Source organism: Varanus komodoensis, unplaced genomic scaffold (assembly GCF_004798865.1).
Source record: "Varanus komodoensis strain SLA01 unplaced genomic scaffold, ASM479886v1 scaffold61, whole genome shotgun sequence".
NCBI classification, from domain to species: Eukaryota; Metazoa; Chordata; class Lepidosauria; order Squamata; family Varanidae; genus Varanus; species Varanus komodoensis.
The window spans coordinates 2,080,719-2,098,516 of record NW_025336236.1 but is presented as its reverse complement, the minus strand read 5'-3'; the positions used below and the strand labels follow the sequence as shown (position 1 = coordinate 2,098,516).

At 37.9% G+C, this 17,798-nt stretch overlaps 1 protein-coding gene across 1 annotated transcript in view; it reads left to right on the top strand.

The window, feature by feature from the left end:
- TRHDE (thyrotropin releasing hormone degrading enzyme) overlaps positions 1–17,798 on the top strand; it is a 467,798-nt gene that overhangs the window by 328,664 nt on the left and 121,336 nt on the right. Inside the window, exon 5 of the mRNA XM_044449813.1 lies at positions 6,439–6,552. Coding sequence (XP_044305748.1) covers positions 6,439–6,552 — 114 coding nt within the window. The remainder of the gene's footprint in view (positions 1–6,438; positions 6,553–17,798) is intronic.

The following is a 17,798-nucleotide window of genomic DNA, read 5'->3' as shown; positions in this document are numbered from 1 at the left end:
AATGCTGTGAGCTGGCATGGAAATGGAAGGATGCAGAGGGTGGGAAAGAGGGGAGCAAGAAAAATCTTGATAGTGCCTCATTTTCTCCTTGTGTGGAGTGGAAAATGCATTTAGTGGCACTCCCAGCATTTGCACTCTTTCCACCTTCCAAGGGATGTCCACAATCCTCTGAGTTTGGAGGACTATAGGCAGCCCCATCAGATGGCTCATAGTATAAACTTACTTATTTTTTACAGTATTTCCAGCTTATTCAAAATAGATATATAAAACCATGCAAACATTCTTCTTGTTTATTATATTTTTGACTACTTTATAATTTTTCACTAATTACAATTCATAATAGCACTATGGCATAAATTATACGGAATATGATTAGTAATACTGCCAATAGGTTTCAGGTGAAAGTTTCCAAAAACAAACACATTTACTTTGCTGTTCCTGGTAACTTCTTAATCTGCCTATTGTTATTTGCTCATTGTCCAGACTTGTTCCCTCTTCATGCATTCATGCAGAAGTGTTACACTGATACATTATCAAGCTTCTGTATCTGTGGTTTAAAAGTATATTTTCTAGCTAACTGTTCTTTCTAGCAATAAAAATAAACTTGCATGTATACAGACTGGCCCGTCTGGCAGAGACTAGATCTCCAAATTGCTCAATATGCTTTGCCTTTCACGGTTCTTCTTTTAACTGGCATTTCACCAGAAATGCCCACAAAACTTGACAGACTCGACCCTGGATCTTATGTTCTGGGACTTAACAATGCACAAAGTTGCTGAATTTTTCTCTGTCTTATATTAAAAGCCAGATTGGAAAATAATTTTAACCTTTACCTTCCGTTCACCTCCTGCCCATCCACAAACTTATCATTCTTCCCTATAAAACATGTTTTAAATATCTGGGAAAGCTGGAGTGGCAGCTTTTCCATCTGTGGGCAGATGAAATCTCACTGCAGGAAGCCAGAAGATCTGATCTTTCCCCTCTGGAACACTGGTACCCAGGTGTCCTTCTGTCTGACACACAGGAGGAAAGACCCCAGTGAGTTGCTGCTGTCCTAGTTGGAGTTACTCCTAATGGAAAATGGAGTTTTTCCAAGTGCTGCTGTAAATCTGTTGGGGTCTTTCCTCCTGACCTATTAGTGCTGCATCAGAGAAGGAAGAGCTGTAAAGATGAGCTTCTATCCTCTTTTTCTTGTGGCTGGATAGGCACTGCTAATACCCTCCCTGTGTACCTTTAACATAAAGGGGACTGGGGATTGGAGAGCACAGAGGAAATCAGTTTGACTTCAGAAAATACACCAGGCTCTTTTCAAGTTTCCCCCAGGAAATTGCCTGGCAGATTTTTCAAACTGATCTGATGGAAACCAAGGTCATAATAGGTGCACCTCCCCATTTAGAATAGTTACTGAAAGCTAGTGGGCATTTTCTCCACTTTATTACAGACCACACAAGTCAACATACCAATAAACAGGTGTTTCTTTTGTGTTCCAATCCCATCCAGTTAGAATTGCCCATTTTCTTTTGAATCTGTTCATCTGTATGCTCATTGAAAATGACTGTGCTTTCATGTGATACATATGTCATGAGGATCAGAGAAGCAGTTCATAAATGAAATCTTTTGTCTTGGGAACCTGTTTATCCATCACAGTGTCCAAAATGATGTTTGGACACAGTTCTTGAGAGCAAAGATGGCAATTGTCTCCTCTTCTGTTTTAGCTAATTTCTTCCAGAGAACTGGAACAGGGCTCATTGCTTCCTGAGTGGAGTCTCATTCAAGCAGCTGACAGTATTAGACAAGATGAACTTCAGCAGTCGATCAGCAATCATGTACCTTCAGATTAGGGTTGGGATGAACCCCATTGGAATCCACCCTTCCAATCAATCCAGGGCTTCTTTTTGTGTTTAGCCTAGTCTTCCAAAGAAACACAATCTGAAGGGAACTCCATGAACACTGATGGATCTCTGAGTGTACAGCCATCGACATTCTTGTGCATAAATTGCAGCTGTGCAAAAGGCAGCTGCAGCTAGTATGGAAGAAGGATGGTGCTTGTGCAGTGGTCACAGTGGGCTTCCCGGAAAAGCAGGGCTGTTTTCCTGGCAGCCCCCCCTCCCCCCAAGATCAGCCTTCTTTGGCATCAGTTGCAGCTGCTCAAATAAGCAGCTGCTCCTGCTACATGGCAGGGGTGCTGCTTGGTTAGCATGTGGGGCTAGATCCCTACTGTGTGCCCTGCAAACACTCAGAGTACTCACCAAAAACATGGACTCTTGATTGCTGCAAAGTGGATCAAAGTTAGGGTGATCCACCCCTGGATGGATGCCTCACGCAACTGTACTTCAGATATATTGCACACACCCAAATAGATGTATTTAGGTTTTGATTTGCTACAGGAGATTGGCTCTTTTGTGGAAGTACATGTTTTGTTGCAAGGCCATGATATACTGCCTTGATCGTATGCATGTATACTCAAAATCCCATTCTCCTATGTGGCTCCCATCTAAGTGTGCAGAGAATGGCATCCGTAAGGTATTTTCCAATCCATTAGGAAGTTACTGGGTTTTTATTATCAATAGCTTTCAGTTACCTTCCAGTTCTCACCAAGGATTCTGTGCTATTGAAAAGCATTACTTCTGTGCCGCCATAAATTGGCCCAATAAAAATATTTCCTCATATGCCTTATAGCTATCATTTTGAGGGAACTATTGTTGATTAAGGCTCCCTATCTTGTCAGGTTTCAGCATTGTATATTTAGCAGGACTTCTGTTTAGACAACATGGAGCTCTGTTAATTTACATGATGTCAAGCTTAAAATGAAAGAAAATAGGGCAATCTGATTTCCTGGCAGAGAATTGTGGCCAGTCATTTCTGCACTGAACCTGTACCTTTCATCAAAGGCTAATGTTTGTCTTTAAAATTATATGCAGTTTCACCATAAACAGCATAAAGAATCTATCACCATCCATTCATAGGTTATTTCAGTGAATAATGAGTCACCTATTCGTATTCTTTTAAACGTTTTTATCTGCTAGTATCTATCTGTGAAATGTCTTCTAGTGTGATAGAATAAAAACATCTCTGCTAGTTGAAAACATTTCCAAAACAATTATATAGTGAAAAGTGCTCTTGATATATTAATATTAATTGTTCTTTGACTAATTCAAAATGTATTCTATAATTTGTGCATAGAAAGATTTAAGCTAATGAAGTAAGTGTACCAAATTTGATAGCCCTCTTGAATATCTCAGAAGTACTCTTATTGACTGCAGATTGATTTTATTTTAAATGAAACAGCAGTAGTTTATTTAGCTCATTTGCAAAATAAGTTGTAACTAGTGCTTTCATTTGATTAATCACACAAATTTCAATCTGTTCATTGATTACATGGAAATGCATTGGCATCTATTGAGTATTTATATGTATCTGAGTAAAACAATATCACTGAGGAAAAAAGGCATTGATTATGGTTAGATTCTGTACATGTTGTATCATGTGGGGACCATCTTAGAAGAGACAATTCTTTCAGAAGTGTAAGAAAAAGATAACTGCTCTTTAAAAAAGTGCTCCTATCCATAGATTTGTAGGAAGTTACAGTCATGTATTTATTTATTGATAATAAATAAAAATAATTAACCAATTTTATAATGTGAGGAAAAATTACCAACCAGTGCTTTGCTGCATAATGGCATTATTGCATACAGTAAAAGATAAGTGGGATTATAATAATAAACAATTGAAGCTCATTTTCCTGCATAGTTGCAGGAAAACTGGTAACTGGTAATACAACAGTCAGGATAGCCCAGCTTGATTATATTTTTGCTGTTTTGACAAGTTTTCTAGTTATATGATTGAATAACTGTGAAGAAGAAGCACTTCTGGTGTTTTTGGTGACAGAGCTGGGGGTGAGAAAGAAGGATGGAAACATAAATTAAAGGAAGACGTAACATCCCTGTGCCCAGTTAGTTGGGCGTAAGCCCATATTAGTTTTATGCTATTAGTTGTGGTTGATATGTGTTGCTGTTTTAGATAAATAATAGCAGGATTTGTTGTCAACTCTGAAAGGTCAGAAAGCAACAAAATTGAAAGCATATTTTACCATAAACATGTGAATATGACCATTCCTAAATTGTTTGAAATGGATAGCTAACTAATTGCAAAAATGTTTATTTAACTAATTATATTTAATAGTATTTTATTACGAAATTACAAATATTTTACTAATTATACGGAGGGAGTTGGAGCTAGGCTTATCCATACATAGGATAGGCTCATTGAAATTAATTTGTCTTAATTATGAGTATTTAAGTATATTTCCTTTAAGAATGATGAAGTCTGATCCGGCCAAGTATGTAATGGACACTGTTCAAATTTCTTAGTGATCTTCAGTTCCATTGATCTTTAAAGCAAGTCTTTAAACAAAACTAGCAAGGGTGCAATGCTATGCATGTTTATGCAAGAAAAAGTCCAGAATTTTTTTCTGTCGAACATAAATAGGATTGCATCCTAAGAGTGATTTTCACCTAAATAAAAAAGGCAACCAGTGAAATGAGTAAATGCAAATGGATTTTTAAATTTAAAATTATTTTCTAGTATAATCTTGAAATTTTCTGCATAGAAATAAGTCTAATTAAGTCCAGTAGAGCTCATTCCCAGTGAAGTGTGTATAGGATTACTGCTCAAGGGGTTTTTCCTGAAATATTTTATACAATGAAATTAACTTCATTCATTCATTCATTCAGTCAATCCTAGCACCTCCATCAATTTAGAGTACTTATTATTATTTAAACAGCTAAAATAAGAGCTGGGTAGGTTCTTTCAGAATTGCATTGAATATAATTCAGTGAAGTCTGCATCATGACTGTGAAATGTGCACCCATTATCATTGCTCTACTTTTGAAGAGTAGGGGCTGCTAGTGGATTTTTTACACCTGCTTTCTCCTCACCCATTTCTCAAAATCTCTACCTCTGTGTTTCATTTAATAACTTTATTGTACCTTTCCCCATTCTATTTCTTTTACTGCTCCTTGTCCTTCAGGCTGATTTCTTTTTGAAACTCCCCAGTTTTTTACCTTCTCATTGATAGCTATCATACGGCAATTTATATAATCTGGCTGAAATCACAGAAACAGCATCCCATAGCAGTTCCAAGGAAGCAGTAGGGGGAAGACACATGATGAAGAAATGATACAGGGAATGCTTCAACATCTCAAGAGTAAATGGTTCATTCCACAGTTAGTGGAGTTGGGGGCGATTTTAAGACACAGGATTAATTCAATTGATTAATCACTTGGTCACACCTCTTAACTAAATGGAATCTGTAGCCTAGAAACTAATACAGGGTAACCATGATCGTGACAGCTTAAAAAGTTCTTACAATACTTGTCTGCATAACTACTAGGATAGGAAAACATTATCTGAATTTATGTATAGTTGGTGAGATTCAGGAACCATGCTGGAATTTTAAAAAGGAGCACTGTTTTCTGTGTTACATTTGCTATAAAAAGCCTTCTTGTCAAGCATAACAATAATTCTTGATAATACAAGAGTAAAATGTCAGTTCTTGTTGCATCACAGATTCACTTAAAAAATTAAGCTTGCCTGTTCTTCCATTGTATTTGTCAATTGTTTAACTCAGCATGCTTAAATAAAAAAAACATTGTGCTTACATTCCATCTTTTCTTTTTTAACAGATTTTTTCCTTCCAATGGTGGACAAACAATGGAATGACATTTGGCCAGTTTGCATCACCAGGCAAGCCATGGTGGCTTGAATAAGGAACTGTGGCTTGTCCAAACAGTCAACAGCACCTGCCAGCTGCCATTTCCCTAATTACTCACACAGAGGCAGCTTGTTGCATCATTTGCATATAGTTAGGATGCTTGTTTGAGAGGGAAATGATGATGATATAATAGACCTTCAACAGGCCACTCAGGTTTGGATAACAGGATGAGCTGAGCCACACCTGGGTGAGGAATTAGAGAAATGGCACCATTGTGGCTTGTTTTGGTTGTGCAAATTGGGTCATTTTCTGGATTCCATGTAGCACTGGAAATGACCAATGTCTCTGAAATAGTTGCTTGGTACTTACTGATACTTTAAATATCAGTAAATATCAATATCAGTTTTCTGATACAGAAAACATCTAGGATTTAGTTATCCTAAAGAGGTATGCCTTATACTAGGGGTCAGACTAGATGGCCCAGGAGACCCCTTCTGACTTGCTGTGTTTCTGTGATGAGAACTCTGATTTACTAGTTTTTCCATGAGGATTCCAAAAGAACCCTTTTTTGAAGAGCCTGGAAAAAAAATAACTAAATGATAATAAGTCATTGCCACTTGTGGATCAGCTTCTTTTACAAACTTTATTCAACCTCATTTTTAGAAACCAGAATGTGAATAAATGATATTTTTAAAAAACATAGTTTAATTGAACTTATCTTTTAGTGGTTTGGTGACCTTGTGACTCCAGTATGGTGGGAAGATGTATGGCTTAAAGAAGGCTTTGCTCACTACTTTGAGTTTGTTGGAACCGACTATCTCTATCCAGGCTGGAATTTGGTGAGTTTCTGTTTGTTTTTTAAATTTATTTATTTTGTAAGAGACCTGAAAGGATAAATTCTCCTTACACTTTTGTTTAGCATCAGATGAGTCACAGCAAAGTTGTTGAGCAGTTGATTGAACATATCTCCAGTTAAAAGGCTCTTGGATAGTAGGTCTGGGAAGTGTCTTTGTACACTCTCCACAGGGCACAACACAGACAATAATGATTTAGCATAGCTGAGTCATGTTATTAGAGAGTACTGAAAAACAGCAAAAAGTATGTGCAAAATTCAGATGCTCAGTAAAGTAAAATCAGTACGTTTTAATATCAGTTGACAATGTGCTGAAAGTGTAATACTCCATTTCTTACAAAAGACATACAGTCATGCCTGCTGTAAATAAAAGTTAAAATAATAATGTTCTCTACGGTCAACAGCATTTCAGATACAAATAGTAAAATGGAGCACCAAACTTTCACACAAATTCTATCTATCCCTTCGTTAGAAATCCTGATTGTTAAATCATCTCTGATTTTTGGCACTATATTGCATTTCAGTTACAAAAATAATACTAGGTAAAAGGTATTCCTTTATATTTTTGTGAAATTCAGTGTACTAACTAATCCCACTTTACTGTTTGTGAATTGGTAACAAGAATATTGAATAGCTGTTTTCTAGGGGATTTGTAAAACAATTTGTATAGCGGTATTACCAGTTTTTTATTGATAATTGAGACTTGAAAATTAAGTTTTTATCAAAACAGATACTGCATATTCCTATAGAGATTTTGAGATAGATGCATATTACCAGTTTCTCTTTTGCTCACATCCAGAATTTTTAAAATCTTTTTTCCCATGCTGAAAATGGAAAAAATGAAAATTTTAATTAGCTGTCTTTTTGTGGTCTGAAAAAAATCACATGTATGAGTTCCGTATCTGTTCAGAGTCTTTCTCATATCTTCCTGGCTTGAGAATTTTAGTCAGGGAAGCTTCTCTCCCTTCTGCCCTTCGGAGCATGCCCAGGGAATGGCATTTCTACCTTTTCCCTTATGTTCTCTATACCACCACGATGGCACTGACTTCAAGAGCTTTCAAGAGACTGAGTTGAGTTTCTTGGTTTTTCTTTCACTTTTCTGTTTTTGTCTTCCTTTTTTCCCTTCATATTTTCAGGGTAGTTTTCTTCTTCATGGCGCATTACTGCCTTTTCAGGCCCCTTCAGCAGCTCCCTTCCTGTGGCATCCATCTTCCAGGGTATCAGATGAAAACCACATGCTTGGCTCCATGTCAGAACGGGAGCTAAGAGACTCTTCAGCCTTTAAAAGCCTCTGCAAGCACTATACTGTACTTGATCACCAAGCTACAGTCACTTATTTCACCCTAGAAGAGATGGCCCAACTAATACTCTTGATGTAATCTGATCATTTCTACTCAGGCAAAAGGGGATGTGTATCCATTGTGAAGAAAGTTTGCTTAAACCATTCTGATCCTGGAATAGACAATCCTCTACGAGAGACTCTACTCCAAAACAATACAAAGATTGGTACTGTGAACCACACCCTCCTCTAGTTGTGGGAAGTCTGACTTTGAAAAGTCCCTGCAACACATGCCAGTTCCCTGCAGAAATCTTACAGCTATCCTATCCAGGCCTCCTCTATCAAATCAACTCCCAACATTGCTACTCTAGGGCACCTCCAATTGGCCCTGTGAATTCAGGTGGACTTCCCCTAATCCATCCCTGGCCCACATGACTCCACAGAGGCACAGATGGTAGTCCCTATCGCGGGTATTGTTAGATCTTTCAACCACGTCTATGTTGTTCACTAAGGAACCACTAGATCCCCCCCTCCCCAATGCAGTTGGATCAGATTTCAGTGTTTGCTAACCTGACTCATCTGAAATGGAATCCTCTCCATGCATATTCACCTCTTCCCTAGATCATGGAGTCAGAAATCACTCACTACCATTGCCAACAGAAAACAATAATCCCTAAGTGGAACAATGAGTCTCTATGGTTATATCATAAGGTTTGGAAGTACAGAGAGTGATGCCATGATCAAGGACCCAGTACCGGATTTTGGCCAGACTGAAATGGCTGGACTAGTCATATTACAGATTCTCCCATCTTTCTTTAAGACAGCATCCAAGTCATAGAAAAAGTGAAAAGAAACAAAAAACAAAACCATTTACCACATCCAAGAAAAATTTTATGCTCTCCTTTTCCAGCACCTGGCCCCAACTTCCATTGTTTTCAAATCTGCTAAAACAAAACATCCCTGAAACTGCATTTGTCCCACAGCACTCCAGAGGGATGCGCAAGGATACAAGTTACTGTTGCACAGTCAAGCTGTCATTGCACATTGTCAATTGGCAAGCCTGTGTAGTAATTCACAATGACTGCTTTTGTCTGCTAGAAGATAAGATAGAAGTTCAATGTCTCTTTCAGAAGGAAGTCATTGCTCTGATGAAGGAACAAAACAACATGACCAAGCATGGTCGTGGTTTGTGGGCCTCACCAAAACAGCTGAATTGCATACAGAGTATCTGATCTTTGATTAGCAGGGGCAGTTTAACTCTGGTTGGGTCTATAAAATAAAGAAGCACAAAAAAGACGAGTGTTGGTGCAATCTAACAGCCCTACTATCCATGTTCCAGGCCTTGGGAGAGATCTCAGTGCCAGCCAACCTATTCTTCAACTAAGTGGTTCTTTTGAAAGGTTGGATCCTAGCAGGTCAAGTTATTCTTCCCTGTGACTCGGTACAAGCAACAATAATATCAGAAGAAGGGTGATGGACAAAAGCAGGGATTTCATTCATTCATTTTAATAATTTCTATCCCTACTTCATCCAAGTGGATTTTGCCCCACGGAGGCCTGAGGATACCAGTTTTATGATGTTCTGCATCCTGTTAAGGTATTATGAGGATTTGCACTGCATTACCACTGGCAAATAGGTCCAACCATTATACAATAAAGATATGTTATCAAATGAACCTGTGTGGGCATTGATGCCCACAGGAGAAAAGTTTTCTTTGCTTCATAGCAACACAGTCCAGAAGAAAGATGGAGATCTTCAGACCAGTTTTGATTTAACACCTACTCCCCTCAATTTCTATGCCCAGTTAAAGAAGTTCCACATTAAAACTCGGCTGTTCTCCACTACTTTTGGAAAGTAACTGATTCCTTTTTGTGTGTTTTTAAGGAGGCTTATTTCTACATGTCTTTTTGTCCAGCCTTCATTGGTACTTCAAGTTTGTCATTGGAGACCAGTATTACTGATTTGGGCTCCTGCTGTTTGGTCTTGGTACATCACCTAGAGTATGCTAAGTGCAAGCCAGTAGTTGCCATCAATCTTCATTTGCAAGGCATTACAGTATTCCCACATGTTGATGATCATTTTAGCATAGTTCCTGTGTCACCAACCTTCATTCTACTAATCAACTTTCATATCCAGGCTTCTGTGTCAATATCAAATTTGTCTTAATCGCAAGCACTTGGATTAATTAGATCAGCTCTGTTCTAAACTTGGAATGGGCAGGGATATTTGTTCCCACGGACAAACTCTTTCAGACTTTGGTTTCAGTGATAACTTTGAACTCATTAACTCAACCAGCTCAGTCACTCTACCTACAAGATACCAGATGTGAATTCTTCAAGCATGGTTTGTCACAGGATTTTTACAGAAAAGGATGCATTTTTACTTGGACTACTTATTTTGTTGTTCTATTCTCATCCCATCCACCAATAGAGGGAGAATTCCCATCAGGCAAAGACAACTGCCTTCCATAGTGATTGCTGGTACTTTAACTTCTGGCCAGGAGGCACATATTGTGACCATGCCAAATGATCTTTAGGAGTGAAAAAGTTAAGAAACTTAATGATCTTGCATTGTTAGTTGTTCAAAAGACCCTCACTGCTTTTGAAACTGTTTTCCGAAATCATGGTTTGCAATTCATAACAGCTAACTCAGCTACTGTGTGGTAAAGAAATCTCTGGTTGTTCCGTTCTCCTTTGAATCTTTGAAAATGGCTACTATTTCAAGGTGTCAGGATGTGTGTCTCCATCCCACAGTGCTCCATCCCAAGACCATACAGGCTGCTTCACACAACGTGATAACCAACACTCCTGGGTAGAATATGAGTTGAGTGTGGATTGTTGTTGAAATATCAGTGTGTCTGAACCAGACAGACTATGAACAACCTACAATTCACAATCCAACAACAATCCATGGGTTGTCTTTATGGTTGTACATAGTTTCAACAACAAGCCACATGCCCATGTTCCACTAACAAGCCAGAGTTCAATTACAACTGATTGAGAGCATTATGCTAATAAAACATAAACTACACTTAACTGCTGAATATTGTGCTATCTGAACCAGGTCACTGGCTGATGTTTCAAGCTGATTGGAATGAACATAGTCTGAGTTGTTGTTAGCACGCACAACCTGTTTCTGTTATGCAGTGTACAACAGGTCATCCTCTTTGCCATCATCAACAATTCCCAGTGTAGCCTCTTATGCAGTGGAATGGGTTTCTGTAACTCTACCCCAGGAGAGGCTTTCCTCTATAACTGGAACAGATTCTTTATGCATCCTTTCAGATTCTCTGCATTACACTGATTTGGACCAAATCTTCCTGAGATGGATCAGATATTTGGATTTGCCCAGACTGCCATGGCTTACCACTGGATTATCTCTGTCAGAAGGAGTCAGGTTCACATTACCCAATGTGCCACCTTCTGATCCAGTAGAGTGGTTGTGTTCAGGATACAGACCAAATGTTCGTCAGTCTCACAGCCTAGCAGTTTTGACTCCCTTGCTCATTCTGTGAGACATAGACTAGGTACAGATGCACCTAGGAAGCCTGCTACTTGCCTGTACCCTTCAATGGCAAGCATGTATATGATATGTAATTCAGTCTAAGCAGATGTTGTTCTTCTCCTGTTTCCTTCATCATATTTATCAGATCCTCTTGATACTCCACATGAGAGGACTCAGCTTAGCTCCCTGACAGTATTTATTGGCTAAGTGGAGTCAAGGGTGAAGTTAAGTCAGTGTTTTCTCATCAGGAAAGCATTTATGATACTGAAACCTTTTTATGAATTTTCTGTAACAGCTCCACATCATAGGTACCCACCCCTCAATACAGGATTCTTCATTATACAGTAGCTATTTATTTATTTATTCTGAAGGATTTTTATGGTGTTCCACAGCTAATCCCAAAAGGGGCCTAGGAGGGCCTTGGCAGTTATAGGCAGCCTATAAAATACATGTATAAATAAAAAAATAATACATAAATCCATAAGCAATCATGCCTGAAATCTGAAAATCTATCAGATATGTTTATTTCTGGAGTGGTTCCTAAGTGGTTATAATATAAATCTTGCATAACTTTGAAAAAAGCTGAATGTTGCTATGTATGAAAGCAGAATAATTTCACTGTTTGTGCAGTGGGAATGAAAATGCTGGATGCCAGAAATATGAGGCTAAAGATTGGCTACCACATGGGATAGTCCAGAGAAGTAGCTCATCTTGTGATTCTTTCCACATTGAACACAATAATTGGGCCAATATTCTTCTGGAACAGATTATGTAGTCCTCCTGGGACTGAGGCTCTAATATATGTGGTAGGATTCTTTTGGAGATGCAGTCTTCCAGATGTCTGCATCATTCAAGGAGGTAAATTTATCTTGACAAGATATAGGGACTATTCAGAGTAATCTTTTAAAACATGGCTGTCTTCCTGGGCAATTCAATCAGCCAACCTCTTTTCCTAAACAGGTAGGCTATAGGGCACAAAGTCAATCTACCTGGATGCCTGACTCTGACTGTAAAAAATTCAATTGGATAATTGGAATATCCTGTCCTTTGATATGCCTATGGGAGATCAAGCATCATGAAACCTGTCATAAAAGATAGCTTGCAAACCAGTTCCAGATGTTTTCAGCTGAAAAACATTTTAAACTGCAATTAGAATAAAATAAAATTTTGTTAGGCTGGACGTCCACATGGTGGGCATGTCGTGAGCGGAGCCGGCTGGTGCCGGAGGTCAGACTAGATGGCCCGGGAGGCCCCTTCTGACTCGCTCTGTTTTCTATGTTTCTACATAGAGAGTGCTGCATAACATCTAGGTTTACAGATGAAAATGTTTGTTTACATGAACTAATTCTTTGTAGCATGTTTTAGTAGCTCCTTCCTTCAGAGCTGAACTGTAGTGCAGGGTTAAAAGAAGCAACACGATAAACAGTAAACTGTTATAAATAGTAAACTGTTACTAGAATGTGCTAGTTCTAGTCAGCTTGTCCATTTATGTAACTAGAAAGCACATGTTCATAACATAACTAAAGGGTCAAAGGGATCCCTTCTCAAGTTAACTAGTGAACAAAGTAGTTTGACAAATAGTGAAAAAACAGTGCCTTGCTTATTTTAAGCAAGGTTCAGCTAATTTTCCAGGTTTTAGAAGCTATGAAATTACTTCTTAGATTTATTACTGTAATGTCTGAGCCCCACATCAGCCTTTCATGCAAAAACCACAAAATTGTGAATTGATAATCTTTGATATCCATAAAACTCAGTTCTTCCTCTCTGTGGGATATTACATTGCTGTATACACCCTTATCATTGGTTTTAATATCTATTCATTCAGCTCCTAAATCCTTGTATGTTCTCTTCTACCTTTGTTCTCTTTCTCTTTCAGTTCTTGTCTCATGGAATCTTAACATCTTGTTTCAGGCTTTATATACTCTGCAGTTGTTACTGAACATTATCAGTTCCCTGACTGATATTTTCCAACATCTCTTTAAAAAAATCTTTTGGAGAGGATTTTCTTTTGTATAGAAAACAGTGACTAGCTCTGTTTACCCACTACTGTGATTTCCTTTCAAATGCTCTCCTATTCTTTTTGTGTTGTGGGGACACTTAAATCCTCAGATAGGCCTGTTGATTTGGCAGCTTTAGGGACTACTAGATCTTTCCATTCATGTTTTCTGGGAGGAGATTATGACTGGTGCAAATGATCTGGTTACCTGGAAGACTGACCAGAATACACAATTCTGGGGTAGCTGTTCTTTTTATTTTCCACTGCCAGTTCTAATTCATATCTGTCCAAGGCTGACTGTCAGTTGTAGAATGCCTTCTGCCTAAACATAATAAATTTGTTCCCTAAGTTTTGCAACTTTAGGTGCCCATTTTCCTAAATCGACATAGCATTTCATCCTCTGAAGTAACATTTACTTGTAGGGCAGCAAGGAGACGTGGTTATTATATGTCTCCACTTTTATGTAGTGCTTATTTTACCTGGAATACATGTAACATTCAAGAAACTGGTTTGGTGTCATGTAAGCCTAAATTTAATCTACTGGCACTAGCAATAGGTTCTGCAACAAACTGGCATGCCCTCACAGCTAACCCAGTGTGCCTTGAAATACCAAGTTTCAGCTGGTATTCCTATATTACCCACCTCTGAGAATTACAGGCAAAGGGCCTGTCTTGTCAGGACAAGTCACAAGGCTTCATCTGTCTATATTCCTTACAGGTAGACCACTGCCATCCATCTGTTTCAAGTATCTCTTTCTAATATAATACAATTATTATCACATATCCTAGAGACATGGGAATCCAGGCTTTTCCTTTTATATTTGGAAAGGGTTAGATCTCTGTTTCAACATCTGGTTTTAACTCCTTCACAATCAGGTTAGTGTGCTTGACAAGTATCGAACACTTAGGTAAGACCACTCTTCATACTTGGAAGAACAGTCAAATCAAGTCCAGTTTCTAATTAAATATATTTATTAAAACAAACAAATAGTTGCTCTTAAAATGACATTGAAACATTAAACAGTTCACTGTACCTTACTTATCAAGATTCTGAGAGTAACTTACTAAACTCTTGCCAGCCAGACACAAAGAAAATATCACATGTTCCTGTGAAATGCAGATGTTCCTGTGCACATTCAACAGGTCCCAAAGATAGAAATTCAGATGTACCAGTAAGTAGCCTGGGACAACCTGGGCCTGCATCATTGAGGTGATTCTTTTAGTAGCCACTCAATGGGAAGTTAAGGGGCATACAAGTCCAATTTTGGGGACTCGTTTCATCCCAGCCAATCCTGACATGTTCTTTGTTCAAAGTTCTTGGATTTGGAAGGTTGGATTCATTGCAAGATTCCTTTGCTTTAATGTTTTAACAACAATACACACACATATTATGATAATAGAGGATGTGGATTATACCTAAACATGTTCAGGTTTTATGTATAGCTTTTTATTGTTCCTCCTTCTGAGTAGGTGGAGTTGACATACTTTGTCCTTGAATATTTCTGTAAGTTGAATAGAGAGGACTATGACAAAAGCAATTGTGGGTGAGTGATATTCCTTTTCATCCATAAAATACCAAGTGTCAAATGCTTTACCAGTCACTACCTCATGCAGCGCTGAGAAAGCATTTCACAAGGCTCAATGGCCTTCCCCCTTTCATTCACTTTATAAAAGTTTGGCTTTGCTGACAACTTTATTGGATGAGTCAAGGCAGGCTGTATCAATGATGGCAGTTGCATTGAATTCTCCTTCTCCTTTGTCTTTTGCTTATTTATTTATTTTTAAGCAGAAGGCTACTTTTTTGCCATATCTGAGTTCCTTAAAAGCACAAATGCATGTACATTTTTGGAGAATCGCGTTTCAAGTAACTGTCCCCAACACGTATCTCTTCGAACTGTGAACATCATATATTTGTTGTGAGAGAGACTAATATGAAAATGCATAACAGTCTTATCCTAAAATTGTACTAGGGAGATTCAATGCCATTGCCACCACTGATATACTCTGTCCTGACTCACTGAATAAAGTTACTACCAAAACCAAACTTTTAAACAAAGATTAAGTACAAAGCTCCGGGGCTCATGTGATAGCCTTCATCTTTCCTTAAGTGATTCATTACAGTATAGGACTCCATGCTCTAGATGATTCTGTCATTTCTCCTGGAAACTGCAACTAACTTAATTCTGAAATATCTGCATATCCTCATTTTCTTTTTATAAAACCTGTGCTGAGCAGACTTGTTTAAGCATAAAAATAAATATTAATGGAAAGTCATTAAACTAAAGTTCATTAAACTAAATATGCAGAGCATCTCAAAGTGCACAGCCCAAGACGCTGATGAATGGTCTCAATTGCCTATCTCCTTCATGGGCTGGATTAAAATAATAAAAAAGAAGGGTGTGATTAAACTCACACATTTCTTTGACTTAAACTGCCTGCTAAAACATTTTATCTCCTTCAGTAAGTAAGACTCTCAAGACACGTCAGAAAAATTGTATTAAAAGTTCTGGAAGCAGATTTTAAGAAATGGATGGACCTGACTTACTTCATTATTATTTTGGTATATTATATTTGGAGTTGTAGCTTGCTTGATCCTTCCAGCCCAACAAAATATCATGCTTTCTCACCATGGGGACAGCCATAGCTTCATTTTCCCACGTTCTTTTTGAAAATGCTTCTTTCATCTCTTTGTTCTTGGTTAAGGGCTCCAAATAATTTGAAAAGGAAAGTTTTAATTAATATTACATGGAGTTTACATCTTACCCAAGTAATCAGTCACTGAAGTAACCTTCTGGTATTATTTTCCTCTTTTCAGCCACTGAAAGATCTCTTTCTGTATGAACTTGACAAGTATGTGGAGGAAACAGTGAAGCATATAACCAGACATAGAAATTTCTAGTTACTAGTTCAATGAAAACATTGCTTAACATTAGTATTTTCACTTGTCTGGACCTTTTCAGAATGAAAGTATACAAATTATTTACCTATTAGGAGTATTTCATTTTTAAAAGTTCATATTTATTAAGTTTTGTCGCAGCTCTCCCTTGAGCCATCAATTATGAAGGGATTCTGACTTTTCTTCATTTGCGTGTAATCATGCTAATGAATTGGCCATACTGGGCTGTATACAAAGCAGCTCTCTCTCATCTCGCTGTCCAATCTTGGTTGGAAAGGAAATGGGGAGAAAATGACGACACTTGTGAGGAGCCAACTCCCTTTGGGTCAATTTGGAATGAGTTTGGGTCTCTTCTCTGTGTGTGGTTATAAAGGTGCCATATCATACTGCCCTGTGAATTGGACTTATGGTAATGATCCTAGAATGCTGGAAAAAGAAGCTTCCCCCATTGCATCTGAAAACAAACAAACAATGCTGATTAAAATGTTCATGCATTTTTGTTGTTTTCTCTCAAATCTGGAAAAGTTGAGCACAATCCAAACAATGAAACACATAGAGTAAAGCACTTTTCTCTATATTTTTTGGAATATAGTTGATGTTGTATCTGCTATTTGAAATTACTATTTTTACCTGAATTATGCTTACTGAAAACAGTTCAGGGTATTAATTAATGCTGTCATAGTGCTAGTGAAAAATCAATGGTAGCAAAACATCATTAGTACTTGCTAGGCAAAGGGAAAAGGTTATTTGATGTCCTGCTGAAGTAGCTAGCAAGCTGCGGCACTGAAATTCCAAGGAAAATGACAGCGTTTTCCCTTTGTCTTTATTTTTTAAAACTGTCCTGTTGTTTTTAGCTTCGGTAAACCATCTTGAGAGTCTTCTGAATAGCTGACAGTGTGGAAAAGCCGTAAACAAACAAACAAATAAATAAATTGCCATCCCAGAATTTATCTGATTTATTACCTCCTCCAAAAGGAAAAGTAGCCATTGGGCATAGCCAACATGCGTAAATAAGAGACACATTAGCTGCATTGCACCACCAACAATTGGCTGATTTAATCAAAAAGACATGATGGTCATATATTCAAAACAACAATTTTTGCTGAATTAAACATAACCTAAGATCCATTACCTCAGTCAATTCTATTGATTTGAGTAAGATTGGGTGCTCTGATTCATTATTCCATTCTTGATTAAGATCCTGTGTATCATATATCATCATAGCATATCATTCCTTGTATTGTTTTATTCATCAATATTTATACACATAGATTGTATTTATTTATCCACCAGTATTTATACACATAGATTGTTGGCTGATATAGTTGATCAACCTCAGTCAGTGCTTCCAATAAAACGGGCAGTGCTAAAGCCATAAAAGCAGCAGGGCTGAGCCTAGATGCTAACAAATTTTTCAACTGCACATGCTGCCATCAAACCGATGTATCGTTAGCATGGGAAGTAGAAAATGTCCTACAACCACCATCAGGATCAACAGATCTAAGGCAAAAACAGGCTGGCCTTCTAAGTGCACCGAACAAACATTTTTGTCATTCTT